Genomic DNA, 18,629 nt, shown 5'->3' on the forward strand with positions numbered 1-18,629 from the left:
GAATGTGTGGTTTAATCTAAACACTTTCCCAATTAAACATGAACATAATGAAGTCACACCTAATTTTCTTAAATACATATTGACCATAACATGAATTAAATACATTTTTGTACACCATTAAATAATTGGACATCATGATTAGGATATTAGATGGGTTTTGAAATCATGTTCATTTGTACAAGGTTTTAGCACTTATAAACTTACGAGAATATACTCTGCGCATATACAGTACATTTGTAGTCTGCACTGAGTTCAGAATTCATCCAACATTTGTAGGGACAAAACGCACCTCTTAGATTTCCGATTAAGCAGCTCAGCATGGAACGTAGGGATGGGATGGGATCGATGAGCATGACAATCCTTTTTTTATGGTAAGCTTCAAATGTATCGGGACCGTGATACTACAGCAGCCTTCTCGGGAGCTCGTCTAGACTGTCACCACCAGAATTTAAAAATATACCCTGCTAAAAATGAAAATGTGTGATGTAACTTAACGTCGCCAATGGTGTGAATGTCTTCAGTGGGTATAGCAGCGGTGGCAGTCTGAATACATCACGGCGCAGAATACGCTGCAAGCCTTAAATGCCAAAAAATCCATCACCTCTCTCCAGCAGGTGTGTGGAGAAAAAAAACCTAAATGCCAACAATGTCTAAAACCAAGATTTGTGGACGCAGGACACCGTATGTAAGATAAGTTGTTCACGGTGGGGGGGGGGTGAGAACAAGCACTGGCATACAGACAGGGTTTTACGGCGGCCTGCACATGGCGAACAATTAAGAGCGTGCTGAAAAAAAAATCCATCGAATACTCGTGTTGGTTTAACCCAGTGGTTCTTAACCTGGTGTGCACGCACACCCTGGGGGTGTGAGATGCCCTTTCTGGGGGTGTGAGACATGGCAGATTTTTTTAGGAGGTAAATCATCGAAACACAAATTAAGCATGGGCACATAAGTACATACTAACTAAATTTCGATTTAAAGCTTTCGTGACTGCAGGGATTCATCTTCTTGGTTCTTTCGGTAAAGTCACGTAGAAGGGAAATAATAAAATTATAATAATAAAACATAATAAAATAATTATCACGACGTTTCGGCCACAACGCAAGCAGCCGTCCTCAGGTGAAGAACAGGTCTGTCGGAAAGACAGCGTCTGAATGAACACCACCAGGCTTGGCAGCGTATATTTAAGCTGGGTTGGAGGGGGAAGAGCACCTTGACAAAGGAATTTGCATATCAAAGGAATTTGCATACAACTAACTACTTTGTTTCATCAAACCTATGTATTCATTCAAAAATGTTTACGATTGAGAACCAAAGGGGTACAAGATTGCAGTAAAGGTTAAGAACCCTACTGGTTTAACCTGACTGCAGAGAGTCGAACTCGTCGAAGCTCCGACGCAGGAGTGACCTGGAAATCCACCTACGTAGATGACAAAGGGCTGCGCCTAATAATGTTCGAGCAAATGCACGGCGCGTGCGGCTATCTCGCTCACACAAATGGGAAATGAAAGAGTTGCCCTTTTGTGAATGTGGTGAAATGCGTTTTGTTCATCACATAACCGACCTCTGCGCGTTATCCGCTTACACGGGAGGTACGAACGCTGTACATGAAGCAACGCTGATTCCATCGAGTGGATTAAACTCAATGTTCGGTCAGTTGCTTTTCATTGCCATAGAAAAGACTGCACGAATGATGTTTGGCACTTCGTAACAAGGTTTAACTGTGCCCTCTTTGCAACGCGCATCCCGTGACACACTCTTTAATTCATTATTATTTCATGGTTTATGCTGAACTTACAAAATGAATATAAATATATGAGCACAATTTTATGAAGTTGATAAGTGTTCCATTTATTCATTTTGTACCTTAAGCTATGTCTTTACAAGTCATATTGAAGGCAACGTGAGTCCTGCATGGTAATAAGATAGCCTATTTTTTCTGCAAAAAATTTTCAGAAATTTTCATTGATGGGATTAGCTCTTATATTCCAGTAAAATTCGTTTTGCCAGAATATCACCTTATATTTAAACGTAAACTTAATACGTGTAACATAACACATACATTTGTAAAACATTTGTATTTTTAAGAATCCAGTTTATTTTAAATTAACATACATACATCTAAACTTTAATTGCAACCATTTTGGATGAATTGTACAATCTGTATTGAGAGGTTGGGTTTGGAAAAAATAAGTAGGGTTTGGAAAAAATAAGTAATATTATAAAATCTAATTATCTTTGTTTAGTATAAGGTTTACAAATAGCTTTTGGGCAACGTATTAATGAGAAAAATCGCTTCCATTGCTGCTTAACGGAACGGTGAAGTCTGGAAATATAAATAGTGAGGTCTGCTGCTTGTCCCGCCTGGGTCTGAATGTGTGCGACGATTATGTGACACAGCCTGTTTCATGTTAAGAGCTTCCTACGGGGATTATACTGAGGGGGGTTTCTTGGATGAACACGCCATGGAGGAATTTGGAGGGCAGCTGATTCTGCCATTACATTTTCCTGGTCATACAATGATCGTGGATCTTGCGATGTTACACTTGGGCTGTTAGCTTCTCTCGCGTGTGCCGTCCTCAATGCAAGCAGGCGTGTTTTGTATATATTTAATGAACTCGTTACTGAAGGGTTTCTAATAATAGCTATTTAGTGATGAATATTCGGCTTCTTTTAGAAATGTAATCATTGTTATTATGGCCTTTCATTCTCTCAAGACATGTAAACCCCTTCACACAAATCAGTAATGTTGCATTTTAATAACAGGAATTAGACCGCAAATGTAATATAGAAATGGACATTTTGCTAGGTATCAAATGTCACTGTTTTCTCTTCTTTTGTAACCCACAGGCAGCGAAGTAATTTACCGCACGATGGAAGGTCACTTGGTTAAAATGGATGTGAAGGAAAATGAAAGCGTGACGCTTTTGGAGAACAATTTCCTGAAGGTATTTTTTTCTGTGAACATAATTTGCTTTATTAAATTTATATTATGTGTGTTCGTATGTGTCTATGCCCACTCATACGTGTCTGTGATTAAATGTGATTACTTAACATTTGATAAAACTGGCACCGAGGACAGGGTGTTACCGCCACACAGTTTATTCTAAAGCTTTTAAACAACTTTGATTTCACTATATTAGCTCTTCGGCAAGTGTTAAGTAGAAAACAAGAAGAAACACGTTATGAAGTTGCTGCTTCAGTGACATTATAAATTAAATAATACTTTTTAATGCTGTCAAAGATGAGAAAGGAATATCTTAACATTTTGGCAACCTATCTATCTTTGGCAAATAATGAGGTTAACACATAGTCTTTGTGAGTGAAATTGTGGGACTATATTCAGCCTCCTCTCTGTAAACCTCAATATTTCCTGAAGAAATTCCGTTGTGCAAACCAACAACATATTAATGTTCCTCCTAGTGACAGTAATGAATCCTTGTTATGTTTAATTATGCAGAAATAGGTTTCTAGGAAGAGTGTGAAGAATGGCAGATGAGTGTGGTATAGTTAATGGGTGGTTAGATGTTAATGATAATGTACTTGTAGTTGGATCAATTGTTGTTGGGATGGGGTCACAATTAAGTTCCATTCAACAATCGAATCTTAACAATTCAGTAGCACTCTTCGTGCCTGCAGGGTAACGTGAATCTATTAATTCTAGATTTGAAGCTTTCGTGACTGCAAGGAATCATCTTCTTAGGTTTTTTCGGTAAAGTCACGTAGGTAAAACATCAAAATGAATGAAAATAAAATAAAATAAAATAAAAAATCACGACGTTTCGGAGGCAACACAAGTCTCCGTCATCAGGTGGGACCGTCACAGCCAGATTAGCTGGTGAATCTATTACGCAACATATACAAATAAAACACTTTCTTAAAAAAAGGTTTAATGTGCCCATCATAAGCTCAAGAATCCATATTAATGTATTACTTGATTGACTGAATGTGACACCCCTTGTCTGGATGTTACTGGACAATTCATGCGCCAGTTCCCCCAGCATTTGGTATCACTAATGAGATACTGCAATGGTAATCCATAGGGTTGCTTGTGTCCGTGTGTGTGTGTCACAGCGGTAGTGTAGCGGTTAGCGTGCTGCACTACGAACCTGGCGACCCGGGTTCGATTCCCGCTCACGACAAACACCAGTAACGATTATCTGAACTGGTGCAATGTGTAAACATCGCCACTGGGGAGACAAAGGCGGCCGCGCGTGGTGTTGGCCACCCACCCCCTCGTGTACCGTTCCGGCCTTCATAGGTGCTCGCTAACAGCACTTGCCTCTACAGTCTGTTAAGGCTATATGGGGGATCTTTGTCTTTGTGTCACAGAAAAAATATATGGTTCGGTGGCCTTGTGGTTTGTTTCCACATTGTACCATGATCCCAGTGAACCAGAGTAAATTCAGGGCTTTAACACTCGTGGAAAATGGTATCAGAACCTAGCTCAAGTCTCCGTTAGGTTGACTGAGACTAAAATGAAATGAGTCGTTGGCGCTGTTAGTAAATATCTGCAATCGGCAGTTATTACTGCTTGTACTTTATAGGTGCAATGAATTCATACTTCCAAACCAGACCTTTGACCCCACCATGCTGTTTATGTGCACCGTTGCCGGACAAGGTAAATGTAATAACCAAATGTGTCCTTGCTTGTAGATGAACCTGTTGAACTCAAAGTTCTCAATGTCTCCAGACCGCAACTTCATTCTTCTTGCTTATGACATCCGTCAGGTGAGTGACTGACACCCTCCTGGTGCTGTTGTGTGAGAGTGGTTGTGGTGGGCACAAGTGTGGGATTAACATAGCGGAGTTCACATTTTCTTGGTAACCTGGATTTTACTTGTGCATGAAATAAATTGGTGAGAAACTTTAATTGTATCAGGTGGCCTTAAGGTTCATAATTGACTTGAGACAATTTGTTTTGTATTCTAGAGTCTTAAACCACCAGTGAGAAGCGTTATTGATCAGAATGTGATAAATACATTGACACATACAAATAATATCTTCATGTGACAATCATGCGAGGTGGTGGAGGGTTAATGACAATAATTTTGGCAATAAAACTATCACGTGGCCTAACCTAAAAACAAGTATGGATTATCATAATGTATCATCTTTACAGCGTATAGCAGAGGTGTGGACTCGAGTCATGTGACTTGGACTCGAGTCAGACTCGAGTCATGAATTTGATGACTTGCGACTCGACTTGGACTTGCATAACAATGACTTTGTCCCACCTATGAGATGTGGACTCGAGTCATGTGACTTGGACTCGAGTCAGACTCGAGTCATGAATTTGATGACTTGCGACTCGACTTGGACTTGCATAACAATGACTTTGTCCCACCTCTGGCGTATAGTCCTCATAGAAGTATTTTGCCCTGATGAGAACATTAAATACTGTGCGTAAATGGCATGGTTGCTCCCACAGAGAAGCGATGGCAGAGGGAAATAATTCATGATTTGTGACTTGATGCAGTCTTTGACAACTTGCAAACATGGGTGTTATATAGCCGGAGAACTACGTTTAACCATTTTCCCTACAAATTCCATGAGAAGAAATGTATGGTTTGGTAGCGGACTTAACTCTGGTGCTTTATAAATAGCAAGAAGACAGACAGGAGCAACAATGAAACGTCCTGTGAGCCTTCATATTCGAAGAGAAGCAAGCCGAGAGCACAAACAATGCCTCTAAAACCTATCCTCATAGATGTTTTTTGTCACGATAGATCTTTGCACTAGAGAGGGCAATAAAAAATATAATCGATGAAGGGGTTTACCCCTGGCATGGAGATGATGGAGAGCTGGCAGCCTCCGTGAGCCATGGGGCGTGGTGGAGGAGCTAACACATCAGCCCGACAGCAGGAGCTGTCTGTCGCACAAAAACAACCCCCTACCTCCTCGTTGGTGCTGGACGGCAACGCTCTGGTGGGCAGTGCCGTGGGGGGAGGGCCTATTTAAATTTGCCATTCCCCTCATGGCGTTTGTAACCACCACAGCGGCCAAATGGGGGATCTGGATGGGTACGAGGGGCTGGTAACCCCTCCACCTTCAATTAATTACCACCAAACCACGACTGAAAAGAATAATAAGCTTGTACTGGAGGACCCCGGGGGACAAGCGTCTATGACGTCTCCTGGCCAAACCCCATTTGGCGGAGCCAGAAGACTGAATCCTTACCCTCGGGGCTCCTCCAGAAACAACAAAAAACCATTACAGGTGGCCACGTGGAATGTGTGAATGCTCACTGCGGAGGAGAGGCTGCCACTTCTCTGTTGGGAGCTAAATCGGCACCGCCTTGAACCCTGTGGTATGCATTAGGTCCGGTGGACTGGCTCTGGCTCCTGCCACCATGAGGGGTGGACAGTCTTCTACTCAAGGCAGGAGACTGCCAAACAACAGGCAGTGGCTCTTCTTCTGAACAAAATAATGAAGGGGGCTTGGGAGTGTGGCGGTGAGGTGTGGGAAGCTGTAAGCCCCAGGCTTCCCATCAACCAGAGGCGAGGAGTGGTGGTCGTGGTTACTTATGCCCCCACTGAAGACGAAGATCCGTGGAGGGATGCAGGCAAAGCCGATGAGTCAGATACCTTCTATGACCTCCTGTCACAGGTGCGAGCTAAAGTTGCCCCTTGGGATAGTCATCTTGTCGGATGACTTCAATGCCCTAGTTGGTCATGATGCTGGCACCTGGTCTGGAGTGATTGGAAGGCATGGGCCATATCAGCTCAATAGCAACGGCAGGAGGCTGCTAGATTTTTGTGCAGCCTATGGGCTTGTAATTACCAATACGCTGTTCTGGCATCCACACAACATCATGGATGCATGTCGGGTCTAAGCAAGACCATCTGCTGGACTACATAGTGATGGAACAGCAGATGTGGGCCCATGTCCTTGACACCAGGACTTACCGTGGAGCTGATCTGCCCACTGACCATCGACTTGTCATCTGTAAGATGCGCCTGCCATTCTTCCACTCTGGTGGTGGGTATACACCCAGGGCACCATTCAAACCATAGTGGCATGGTCTCAGCTAACTGATGAAAGTTGCAAGTGAGAATTTCATCATCGCTTGCGTCTGGGGTTGGCATCGTCCCCCACTCCTCCAGATGTCAAGGGGAAATGGGCGAGATTTAGGACTGTGGCTCATGCAGCTGCAATGGCTGCTTTGGGTACACGGTCCAGACCTCCCAAGAGACCCTGGCTGACAGAGAAGGTGTTCAGGCTGGCTGAGAATAAGCGACCGCAGCCTTCGCTCGGAGGTTCGGAGAGCCATGAGGCGCTGCAAGGATGGGTGGTGGTCGTAGGTTGCTGAGGAGATGGAGTCTGCCTCAATTGCCCGGGATCACAAATCGCTCTTTAACTCCATCAAAAAAGTAACCTGCAGCACCATACCTATTACCATCATTAGGGGCAAGAACCGTGATCCAATCTACGACCCCCAGGAACAGGTTTGCAGATTTTCTGAGTATTTCTGTGAGGTCCTGGGGGAGGGGAAATCTCTCTGCCTGGAAAACAATGTGGGTCAAAGTGGGGATGACCCTGCTGAGGCTGCGGTGCCTCAAATATTGGAAGAAGAAGTCACCCCCTGTGAGTGGCTGGTTGAGGTACTATCTATTGAGGAAGTACTGAAGGCAATCCGGAGTCTGAGACCAGGAAAGTCACCGGGCAGAGATGATCTCCCAAGCGAAATGCTGAGGGAGGGTGGCGTTTGAGCACAGACTGCCCTACATGACATCATAACAACAGCCTGGACCACTGGACGGGTTCCGCAGGATTGGAAGGATGCTCTGGTGGTCCCCGTCTTTAAGAAGGGGGACCGCACAGACTGTAACACCTACAGGGGCATCTCACTCCTCAGTGTGCCGGGAAAGCTCCTGGCAAGGATTATTCAACATCGCCTTGCCAGGCACGCTGAGGAGAGGCTTGCGGAGCCCCAATGTGGTTTCAGGAAAGGACGGTCCTGCACAGATGCCATATTTTTCTGTCCGTCTGCTACAGCAGAGTTGTAGGGAATTCAAACAATACCTACATCTCAGCTGTATTGACCATTATCAAGGCCTATGATACCATCAGTAGGCCTGGGCTCTGGGTTGTTCTTCTTGCTTTCGGAGTCCCTGACCCGCTGCTCACAATCATTAAGGACATTCATGATGGTGAGCGGGCCCGGGTAATACTACGTGGCCGGGAGTCGGAGTCATTCCCTGTACACCTTGGGATGCGACAGGGATGTCCTCTGGCTCCCACATTATTTAACATGTATTTTGACCACGTAGTTCGTGAAGCCTTCAATAGCTGTAACAGAGGAATTTCCATCTGGTACAGATACAATGGGAGGCTGATTGATGCCCAGGTGGGGTCAAGGGATGGCTCCCTATTGCTCAACCATGTTATGTATGCCGATGATTGCTACTCACTCAGAGGAGGAGTTGGAGGCGTTGCTGTTGAACCTGGAGCTTTGTCACTAAGAGGTGGGGCCTTACCATTAGCCCCACCAAAACTAAGCACCTACCTGGGTATTTTGTACCATCGGACACTCCACGCCCACAACTCCCAATTGGTGATGGTGCAGTTGTGGAGAGAGTGGAGAGTTTCCCATACCTGGGCACTGTGCTCATGACCGGCTCCAGTTTGACAACAGAGGTCTCACTCCGAATCAGTCGAGCGGCATTATCTTTTCATCGGTTGCATAACGCTGTATGGAAGCTACCTGGTCTGTCGCTCTGCACGAAGCTTCAGGTCTTCTCGGCCATAGTCATTCCCTCCCTTCTCTACGCTTGCGAAATGTGGACCCCCCTCATGGAACATCTTCGCCGGTTTTAAGCATTAGGCTGGCCTACCTTCGATCCATCCTAGGTTTAACCAGGCTGGATTGTGCGAGGAGCTCACAAATCCTTAAAAGATCTGGACAAAGTCCCATCAGTGAGCTCCTCGGCAGGCAAGGCTGCTTTGGCTGGGTCATGTGGCCCACATGCCCAGCCACCGCATGCCTAAACAGCTTTTGTTTGGCCGGATCGAGGGGGCTAAATGGGCACGGCACGGGCTAGAGAAGAGATGGAGTTATGTGGTACAGGAGGATGTGGAGCTGAGTGGACTTGCCGATGACTGGCACCAGCGGTGTCAAGATCGGCCTCTGTGGAGGACGCTCGTGAAGGACGCTACTGGGCAGTTCGAGGCAGTCGCCCTCCAACAACAACGGAGGGCGGATGAGTGATGCTTTCAACAATGAGCGGAGCGCCAGGTGCCTAAAGCACAGCAAGTTGGCACAGTAGGGGGCACAGGTGGTGCATCAGCCACTCATCTCAATCAGTCGACCTGTGGCACCTGGGTCTGTCCCGTGACCTCGTGCCAGTGGGCGTTCGACACTTCACGTGGCCTCAACGTGCACATAGCCTGGCACAACTGTCGTGGTGACGTCACCGCCACTTCGTGGCGAAGGGCGGTCGTTGTTATATTGCTATGGATACCAATGTTCCAAGAGCAATGTTCCACAAGTGAATTACTATAGAAAAAAAACTCTGACAAATAATAATTTGTTTCGGCACATTTTTGCTGAAAGAGGACTCGTTAAAGGGGGAATGATCAACGCATGTGTTTGAAGCTTTTAAAATTATTCATGATTTTCCTGTAAACGTTTTTACGATATTTTAAAGATTTTTTGTAAGAATTTTTTTTTTTAGAAAGGATTTAATGCTTAAAGTACGTTAATACATGTTCAGAAAAAGCTAATCCTTGCAAAAGAGCTTTGCGAATGGTGAAGGTTGTTTTATATATATAGTGTGTGTTCTTTCATCCATGAAAATTTTTATAAGCATATCTCTTTAGTGCCATTGTTTAACTTGATATAGAATTTCACGAGGTCTGCAGCGCATTGCATCACAATTTAACGAAAAAAAGATTTAATTCAATTTTCTAAGCTAAATTTGCCCTTATTTACAACACGCTGAATTACACATTGAAATTGCAGCTCCTGTATTATACCTGAGAATTAAAATATCTTATTTTGCATGATCCTCAGCATCTCAAATGTTAAGATTTTCTGTAGTCTGTCCAGAACTTTCTTTATCCACCCATGTTGTCCCATGCCATGTGCAGTTGTCATGAGTCAAGGCTCTGCAGTCTGCACGATTATTGTCAGGAAATAGCAATCAGTGAATGCATCGCATTCAAAACGTTAAACGAATAATTCGGTGCTCAATTGGTTGTGGAAGTTTACAGGTGCTGACATATATACGTGCTTTGTACCCAGTAAACATGCAACGTTGGGCCCGCTTTGGCATGTGGTTCAAATCATTTGACCAACGCTGGCCTAACTTTGCATGTTTAATGGGTAGATACTTGAAGTGAGAATTCACTGTGTTTTCCCTCAGACTTTATTACTGTATTTGGCTGTCTTCTTGAGATTTAATCGTTGAGCTCAACTGTCTATTAAGTGAGATAATGCACGTGGAGTTGCCATTGTACACATTGTTATGTGCACTTTAGCTAATGAATATGTTAGAAGAATGGCTATGTAAATCAATATTGGGCAATGTTTGCTACTTTACAAGTGGATGAGCATTGTATTGTTTTGTAGGTGGTGTTGGCAGTGCCTGTTGAGTTCATGTAATGACACACATTTATGTAAGGGAGCATACTGAGTTCCAGTAAACTTAGAAATTAAATGTATGCGAACATTTGCATTCAAATGTTCGCATGCTTGTGCACATGAATGAGAAGGAGAATGTACCAAATTTTGATTTAAAGCTTTATTATTTTATTGTTTCCCTTTTATGTGACTTTACCGAAAGAACCAAGAATGAGAATGTACCAGTAAAATAATTTCCATATGCACTTGCTTTGTTCCTTTTAACGTCTAGTGTAATGGCAGAAGCTTGCATTTTTAAATACCTGGGACATACATATTCTAATTTTTATAGCATATAGTTACATCCAAATGCTTTTAATATTCTAGGACAGATCATCTAATTCACGCTCATCTTTTATAATCGCCAAAAACAAGCCTGTTTGGGTAGAATGTAAAAATGCCATGCATTGCCCGAACATTTTGGGAGTGAACAGAAGGCTGGAATTTGTGTTGGTGCATGGTGGTGAGGCAGGAATGCTCTCTGCTCACAGGTATAGGTGTTCAAGCTTTACATTTTCACTTGACATTTCACCCATACGGGGCAGACAATATTTATGCTGGGAGATGGGATACTGCCCATGCATGAATTAGTACGAATTAGAAAGCATTCAGTTCGTGATGATGCAATTAACTCGTGTGTGTGGTTTTGTGCCAGGTTTTGTGCCAGTAAAATACAATATTTGGTTACTCAGAGGAGTACTGTGAAGTATAAGAAAGGTTGCACCAAAATATAATAATGAATGGGTCCTCGCGTAAATTTCACGAGTGACATCTCAAAAGTCATCCGATATATTGGTTCTATCAAACTTACTTATGGTGGGACAGTGTCTTAGAAAAACTTGGTTAACCACGCGTAAATTTGATATGGCCCATGCCAGCTTCATTGGAGCACTTTACAATGCAATTACAACAGTTTTATTGTATAACCTGTCCCCAGATGGCCACACAATGAACTCAATGGTTCACTTTTTTATCCACTTAATCCACCTACACTCAACAAAAGCCTACTCTCTGGACAATGCGATTTTGTGGGTTAGTCAGTTGTTCCAGGACAGACCCCAAATTGCCAAATTACTGCATATCATAGCCTCTACGCTGACAATCATTGCAAGAAAAAAATCTGTCAATGTCATTTTTTTCTGTCTAATATGACATTGTCTTACGCATGATGTGATAATCATGTAGAGTTTAGTTTTATGATACATGTGTGTATACATTTCCACTGCTGAAAGAAGGCCTTCCCAAGCCATGCAGGACATGGCGGTTATTTTACCATACTTTACCATGCTGGTCATTATGGGTTGGTGAAGATGGAGTGCACAGACGTGGAAGCTTATAATTACGATGCAAAAATGTAGTTTTCTCGACTGCCCGATGCCCAAAACGCAGCCCCGCAGCCTATGACACCTGTCTTTTGTGAATGGTGGTCACCCATCCGGCACTGTTATCGAGGCCCATCCTTGCAAATCTTTAAACATCTAATGGTTTTGGGCATATTCCGAGTGACTTAGTCTTCAGGATGGTATATGCAGGGTTTTCCTTAATTTCTTATTCAGAAAAACCGAGTGAATGGTCAGATAGCATTGCACCAGTGGCTTTGTTTCAACCAGTTATGAGTACAATTACTTGTATACGCTTCATAATTCGTATTTCATTCGTTTGTAAATAACACGTGATATGGTCAGGAATAATGCCATTGTTTATTTTTTAGGTTTACCAATTCTCCTACACAGCGCTGTTCACCGTCTACAGCCTACAGACAAGGTACATTAATATCTGGTTATATATATATGTATGTCACACGTACGTTTTCATTCACCTCGTGAAGGTCCTCGCAGAAGTGCGTGGTGAAAGCTTGACAGAAGAAATGCTCAACATGAGGCACAAACCGGAAAGGAAATTGCACTTGGATATATTCATCGACAGTAGCTCCAGCATATTATATTTCAGGCAGTGTTCCGATATTGGGCTTAAGCCCTTATTCCAACATACAAATAGTAACAAGTTTTCAAAAGAGTGGGGATGGCTACACTGAGACTGCATGAATAAAGTACCAACATACATATTAGAATGGTGGTCAGAAAAGTAGATGTGCATTCGCCAAAGTTTTCACAATAACATTGAGGTTATTTTCCAAAACTAGAGTGCTAAAACAAAGGAATACATATCAGTGGGAAAAATATTAACCTCAGATTTGCAAACATAATATTAATTATATCAACCAAAGACAATTTACTTCACAAAATGACCTTAAAAATTAAGCCTTTAATGTGGAGCTCAAGATAAATATGAGCGAGGTAAAAGTCATGAGCAACAATTTGTCAATTTGAAAATATCTGTCACAGGGACGGAACTGTAAAAGACATCAGGGACGCTTAGGTCAGTTCCTGAAGGTGGACCGGGATCTAGACGATTGAATTAATAGGCGATCAAGAGGGGTTCTAGATTTGAAGCTTTCGTGACTGCAAGGATTCATACTCTTAGTTCTTTCGGTAAAGTACATCCACAGTTACTTGCGCAACACGTCCCTGACCACGAGTCCATTCATCCCACGGTGACTTGCGCATAAACAGCATAACAAAGAGCGGCTTAATCGTATCTAATTCATTTACCCACCCAGCAGTGTAACAAAAGCAGTAATTGACCACTTCACAACCCCTCCTCCCCCGCTGCCCTTCCAGGCTCCTCCCCCCTTAACCACTATATAAGGTACAGATATTTTGCTGTGACGGTTTCACCTGAAGACGGAGGCTTGTGTTGCCTCCGAAACGTTGTGATTTTTATTTTTATTAATTTTACCTACGTGACTTTACCGAAAGAACTAAGAGTATGGATCAAGAGGGGGTTGTAATTCTTATGGAAACCGAACTGAAGAATTAAACTTACCATATACCAATCTTCCTGAGGAATAATGTTGTTTTCAATCAGTGTATATTTCCTGCTATGTCATATGTATCAGACATTTGCAAAGCAAATTAAACCATCTGAAAACGAAGTAAAGAAGCGTGGAGAAGCGTGTGTTTTTAATTATACTTCGAGACAGAAAGAGGAACATATCGATTACAGGACATGAGTGGGCTAAGGTTATGACATCGCTAGAAGGGATAAATAATGGTTAGGAGTCAAGTTTCATGACAAGTGACAGCGAAAGCAGGGAGTATGCCCAAGAGGACTTTGACTGCAAATATGAGCAATAATATCAGCTCATGTGCCAGACGAATTGTGGAATCGCAGGACCATGAAAGATGGTGACAGCTTGCAGTGACGGTTATGTAGCAGTGGATTCATTATGGCTGGTGATTTTGACCATTATACAACTTTCCCATGTGAGTGTTGAGCTAGACCGGCTGAGAAAATCACCACAACTTGCATTGGGCCACGCATGTGATATTTTTTATTTTAGATTTGTATCTCAGTCCGTACAGCATTTTTCTATGTGCACTTGTTGATAATTTAAGCAGGTATCACAATGTTCAGGCAGGCTTCAGGGGTAGGCATTCACCTCAGTGCATGAGGTCTCGTACATTTGTATGACCAATTATTGTTGTACCCTTTGCCATGACACAAGAACACAATGGGCCATTATTACAAACGATGCTGCGGAGTCTTGTGCAGCAGATGAGTAGGTGGTACATATGTTCATGGATGTCCCTCTAGTGCATTATTACCGGGCACAGGTTTTTACTGAATCACAAAACATCTGAATCCAAAGGCAAACTTGCTAAGCGCTGTATGTTTTCAGCCTATTATTGTCATTCACACTTGAAGGCTAAGAAGGATATTTTGACCATACATCAGAACAATAATGGATTTTGCATGACTGCCCACATTGCACACAATGCCCATTCCACCAATGTTTTTCTACAGGGTCGTCATCCATCTAAGCACTATCCAGCATCAAGCCTGTTCAACTTCCAAGTTCTGATGAGATTGCTCCCATGCCTGGTGATTTGGTCATATACATGCAAAGTATGAATTGACAAGAAACAGAGAAAACCCCTTAAAATTCGTGGGATTTATAATCGCGGTGTTGCGTAGCTACGCCATATTTATTTCAGTGCTATTTGAAATTCGCAGGGCTATGTTTTAGATATCCGCAACCGTAGCACCATACTTACCCGACAAGAAGTGGTGAGGCGTGGGAGGTGGTGACGGTGCGACGGTTGCCCTCCACGCTACGTCGTTCTGCCCTCTCAGTCTGCCTTTGTCTGCTGCACTGTTTACACGCGCGTGCTTTTCTTTACAAATGTTGGGAATTATGTACTGCGTAATGGATGTTTTTTATGCATTCAATGATACTTGCACTTGTAAATATGTTTATCATTAATAAAGGTAAGTTATTTCACGTAATAATACTATATATTCATTAATATGTACATGCAGTGTATATGTTTATGTTTAAACGCAGTGTACGTTTGTGCCCCCAATCCCTATTTTCCTTATAAGTTTTAGGAATTAATATTCGCGGATTAATTGTCCATGCCGTTCTCCAGGCACATATCCCCCCGCGAATATTAATGGTTTATTGTAAACGGTAAATTTTCAAAGATATGTGTTTTCTTATATAATCCGTAGTGCTTATTTTACTATAATGATATCACTTATATATTACTCTAACACCAAACTTGAGCATGATAGACTTAATATGTTTAATTGAAATGCATCATTTTTATCAAAGTTCGTTAAAAAAACGTGTTTTTGTATCGTATTGAACCATTATTTATGCAGGTTTTATTTTTTTCCTGGAGATTACAAACTACACCCACCTGCAGCAGGGCTAGCATTCTCTGGGACCCACCGGACTGTTGTGATGTTACAACTGGGAGCTGGATCTCAAGTTCTGACACCGCTCACAGATGATAATCCTGAGACTTAAGCTGACAAATCAAAACGAGTTTTTAGTTGGTAGGGAAACTGTTATTCAGAGTCGGCAAAGTATTCACCCATTTGGGGTAATTTCCAAATTTGTGGAGGTCACATTTCAGCCGTGCCGTGTAAATTGCAGCGTAGCCTACGCTTAGTTCATATAAACAGGACTAAGGAGCAAAAGCACTGCTCAGCAGCATTTTGCCAGTAGCCATGATGAGACAGATCACTTGGTGAAGTGGATTGGAGTAATCTTCACAGTTTTGGTTTCCATCAGTAAGTTATACGGTCCCCTGTCATATAGTTTGTTTAGGTTGTTACCTCCAAAGCAACACGTACGGTGCGAAGCAAGTTCATCATATATACATTTCATACATTTTCAACGTGTCTGTATCGCAAACTGACTTGTATATCAATCAATTTATGTTATTGATGCTTTCTTTTTTTTTAGTAATGTAATTAATGGATTCTTCCAGCAAATAGGCCATCTGGATCCTCTCCTTTCTTTTTTTTGCTGTAGCCATCTTATCAAATGCTCTAGTCACGTATGGTCTCTAGAGAGCTGTCACCTTTTCTCAGTCTTGTTCGGCGTGCTAAATGGCAAGTCATTCAGCTGTCGGTGCACACAACACCAATAAACAGCTCGTCACGTTCAAGGGCATGATGGTCATAATTTTCCCATTTTAAAATAGCCCTTTATCTCACACAATAGTGGCCTTAATCTCTATGCCTGTGAGTCTGCTTTCAATAATCTAATTTCCTAGAGACACAAATATTGGTATTTCGACTATATGTCATTGTCCCTTTCCTTTTCAAACTGCATTTGTGTTTTCATCTGAGATTGCTCCTTAGAAAGTGTCCTGTTGGATTACTGCATTACGCGTGTGCATATCAATTCCACCCAATAAATTGATAACGTGCAATTTTTTGTTCAAAATAGATATATTCTCGTTACCCTTGGGACAGCTTTTAAGTATATCGTTTAAAATTGACAATAAATACTGAATTTTACGTGACCAGTTTATTTTTTGTTGTAGCTTTGCAATGCATTTGCTTATTATGTTTACTTAAATTATAGTAATCCTTTTTAGGCCACTTACTGAGTCTGGCATTCACATGAATACTGCAATCTACCAGTACTCTCTGCAGTGAATAATAATTATGTCCTATTTCCTTTGTTTATCAGATGAAAATCTAACTGAGTCTTAATACTCATTCTCATGAGGGTCCTGCATCGGAATGTTTGCCTAATTTTGTTAATGAGAGATTGGAATATATGGGAGAATACCACAGTCCCCTGTGAAAACCCATGCATATAAGGGGATGGATGACACAAGATGGATTCAATGTATTTGCTGTACTGCCATGAAACAGCCTCGCAGGTCAGCAGGTTTGGGAGTTACACAAATGTGTATGATCCACCGACCTTCTCCTCTGAAGTTCTTCATCGCAGGTGTGCGTCTCTGTGCCGCAAGCTGTCCTTCTCCTGTCATGGAATAAAAACACAATATTTAGCATTTTCTTAGGTTTTTTTCGGTAAAGTCACGTAGGTTAAAAATTTAAATTAATAAAAGTAAAATAAAAATAAAATAAAAATCACGACCTGAAGACGGAAGCTTGTGTTGCCTCCGAAACGTCGTGATTTTTTTTATTTGACTTTTATAAATATTAATTTTAATTTTTTACATACGTGTCTTTACCGAAAAAAAACAAGAATATGAATCCTTGCAGTCACGAAAGCTTCAAATCTAGAATTTAGCATTTTCCTTAAGTATTCCAAATGTAAATATTTTCTCATCTGACAATTTCTCCCCCTTGTGTGTCCATGTTGTTTCATACCCCCATGTTGTTGCCACTGGTTAAGCCTCTAAAATCTGCAGAATGATATCGTCTCTCTTGCTGGTTTCTCCCAGGGAGTTCCACGATGTGCTTCCTGCTGGGGAGGAGAGAGAACGGCTGCAGTTGGCTGGCTGGTGCAGTCATGCTCACCAAATGGCAAGTGCTAACATATGTCTGCCTTGTAAGCGCACGAATGCAACCACCGTTGGGTATCCATATGTACAGTCATAGAGGTCACGGCAGTTCAGACACTCAAAAGAATGCATTGGTTGAGGAGTAGAGTTTAGGCAACGTGTTTATATCAACATTGCCGATCAGATGGAATATGTATTTCAATACAGTTCAGGATTGTGTTGTAGCTGGTAAAGACAGTATGGAGAAAGGCTTTATGGCTCGTTTGTTTAGAGAAAAATGCATTTTCAGGATCACCACCTCTGATGTAAAAAAAACAGGACACGCCATGGGAATACGGGATAATTGTATCTATTTAACAAAAAGTGGGATTCTAAATATTTTAAAGAGTTCTTGCAGATTCTCCTGAAAATTTGCCTCAAAAAGAGTATGTTCCTGTGTATAGAAGGACCTTTGGCAACCATAAGCATTATATTTTTACAAAAAGAATGTTGTTGATATGCGTTCAACATGCAGCCTATTATACATTTAGAGCATATTAACGTTAAAAAACATTAACTGTATTATGTGTTCGCAAAAGTTCCAGTCGTGAGAGATTATGCTTTACCAAGCAACATATCGAAAACACGTGGACGATCGAGCTCTTTGCAACGGATATTCTTTTAAAATTGTGCAAAGTAAATTCCTGTAAATATGAAAAAGAAAAACAGCATTTGCACAGAAATTAAGAAAATACTAAACACAGTAGAGGAGACCGGGACTGGCTCATCATTCGACAGTGAGAGAGCCATTTCAAATACAGGCCTTTTTTTATCTCTTCATGTCTGACCCATTGAGTTTATTCACAAAAGATATCTTACATATATATCTTACATATTCAAAGTTCACATTGTGTATTTAAGTGTGTTAGGTCAATGGCATGCATAAATGTACACCGAGTGTACAGTCCGTTTACGTATAGAGGTTAGGCACCACTTCAAAGGTCATGCAATCTGAAATAGCTCACCGCCACAGCAGGATACTGAAATGTAATTTAGGACCACAACTGGGAAACACTGCTGTGTAGAGGCATAGCCTCTGGCCCACGAAATTGCAGTCTGTGATGGCGACTGCTGAGCAAGCCACAACTGGCACGTCTGGTGCTCACGGTGTGTATTTACTTCGATAA

General features: G+C 42.0%; 1 protein-coding gene across 5 annotated transcripts in view; it reads left to right on the forward strand.

Moving 5' to 3' along the window:
- Positions 1 to 18,629, forward strand: part of LOC144943153 (inactive dipeptidyl peptidase 10-like) — a 103,851-nt gene that overhangs the window by 47,670 nt on the left and 37,552 nt on the right. For all 5 annotated transcript variants that reach the window (XM_078870390.1, XM_078870414.1, XM_078870383.1 and 2 more), the window contains 4 exons: positions 2,851 to 2,948; positions 4,657 to 4,731; positions 12,336 to 12,388; positions 17,404 to 17,485. In XM_078870390.1, the coding sequence (XP_078726516.1) occupies positions 2,851 to 2,948; positions 4,657 to 4,731; positions 12,336 to 12,388; positions 17,404 to 17,485 (308 nt within the window). The remainder of the gene's footprint in view (positions 1 to 2,850; positions 2,949 to 4,656; positions 4,732 to 12,335; positions 12,389 to 17,403; positions 17,486 to 18,629) is intronic.

This window comes from Lampetra fluviatilis, chromosome 2 (assembly GCF_964198595.1).
Source record: "Lampetra fluviatilis chromosome 2, kcLamFluv1.1, whole genome shotgun sequence".
Taxonomy (NCBI): Eukaryota; Metazoa; Chordata; class Hyperoartia; order Petromyzontiformes; family Petromyzontidae; genus Lampetra; species Lampetra fluviatilis.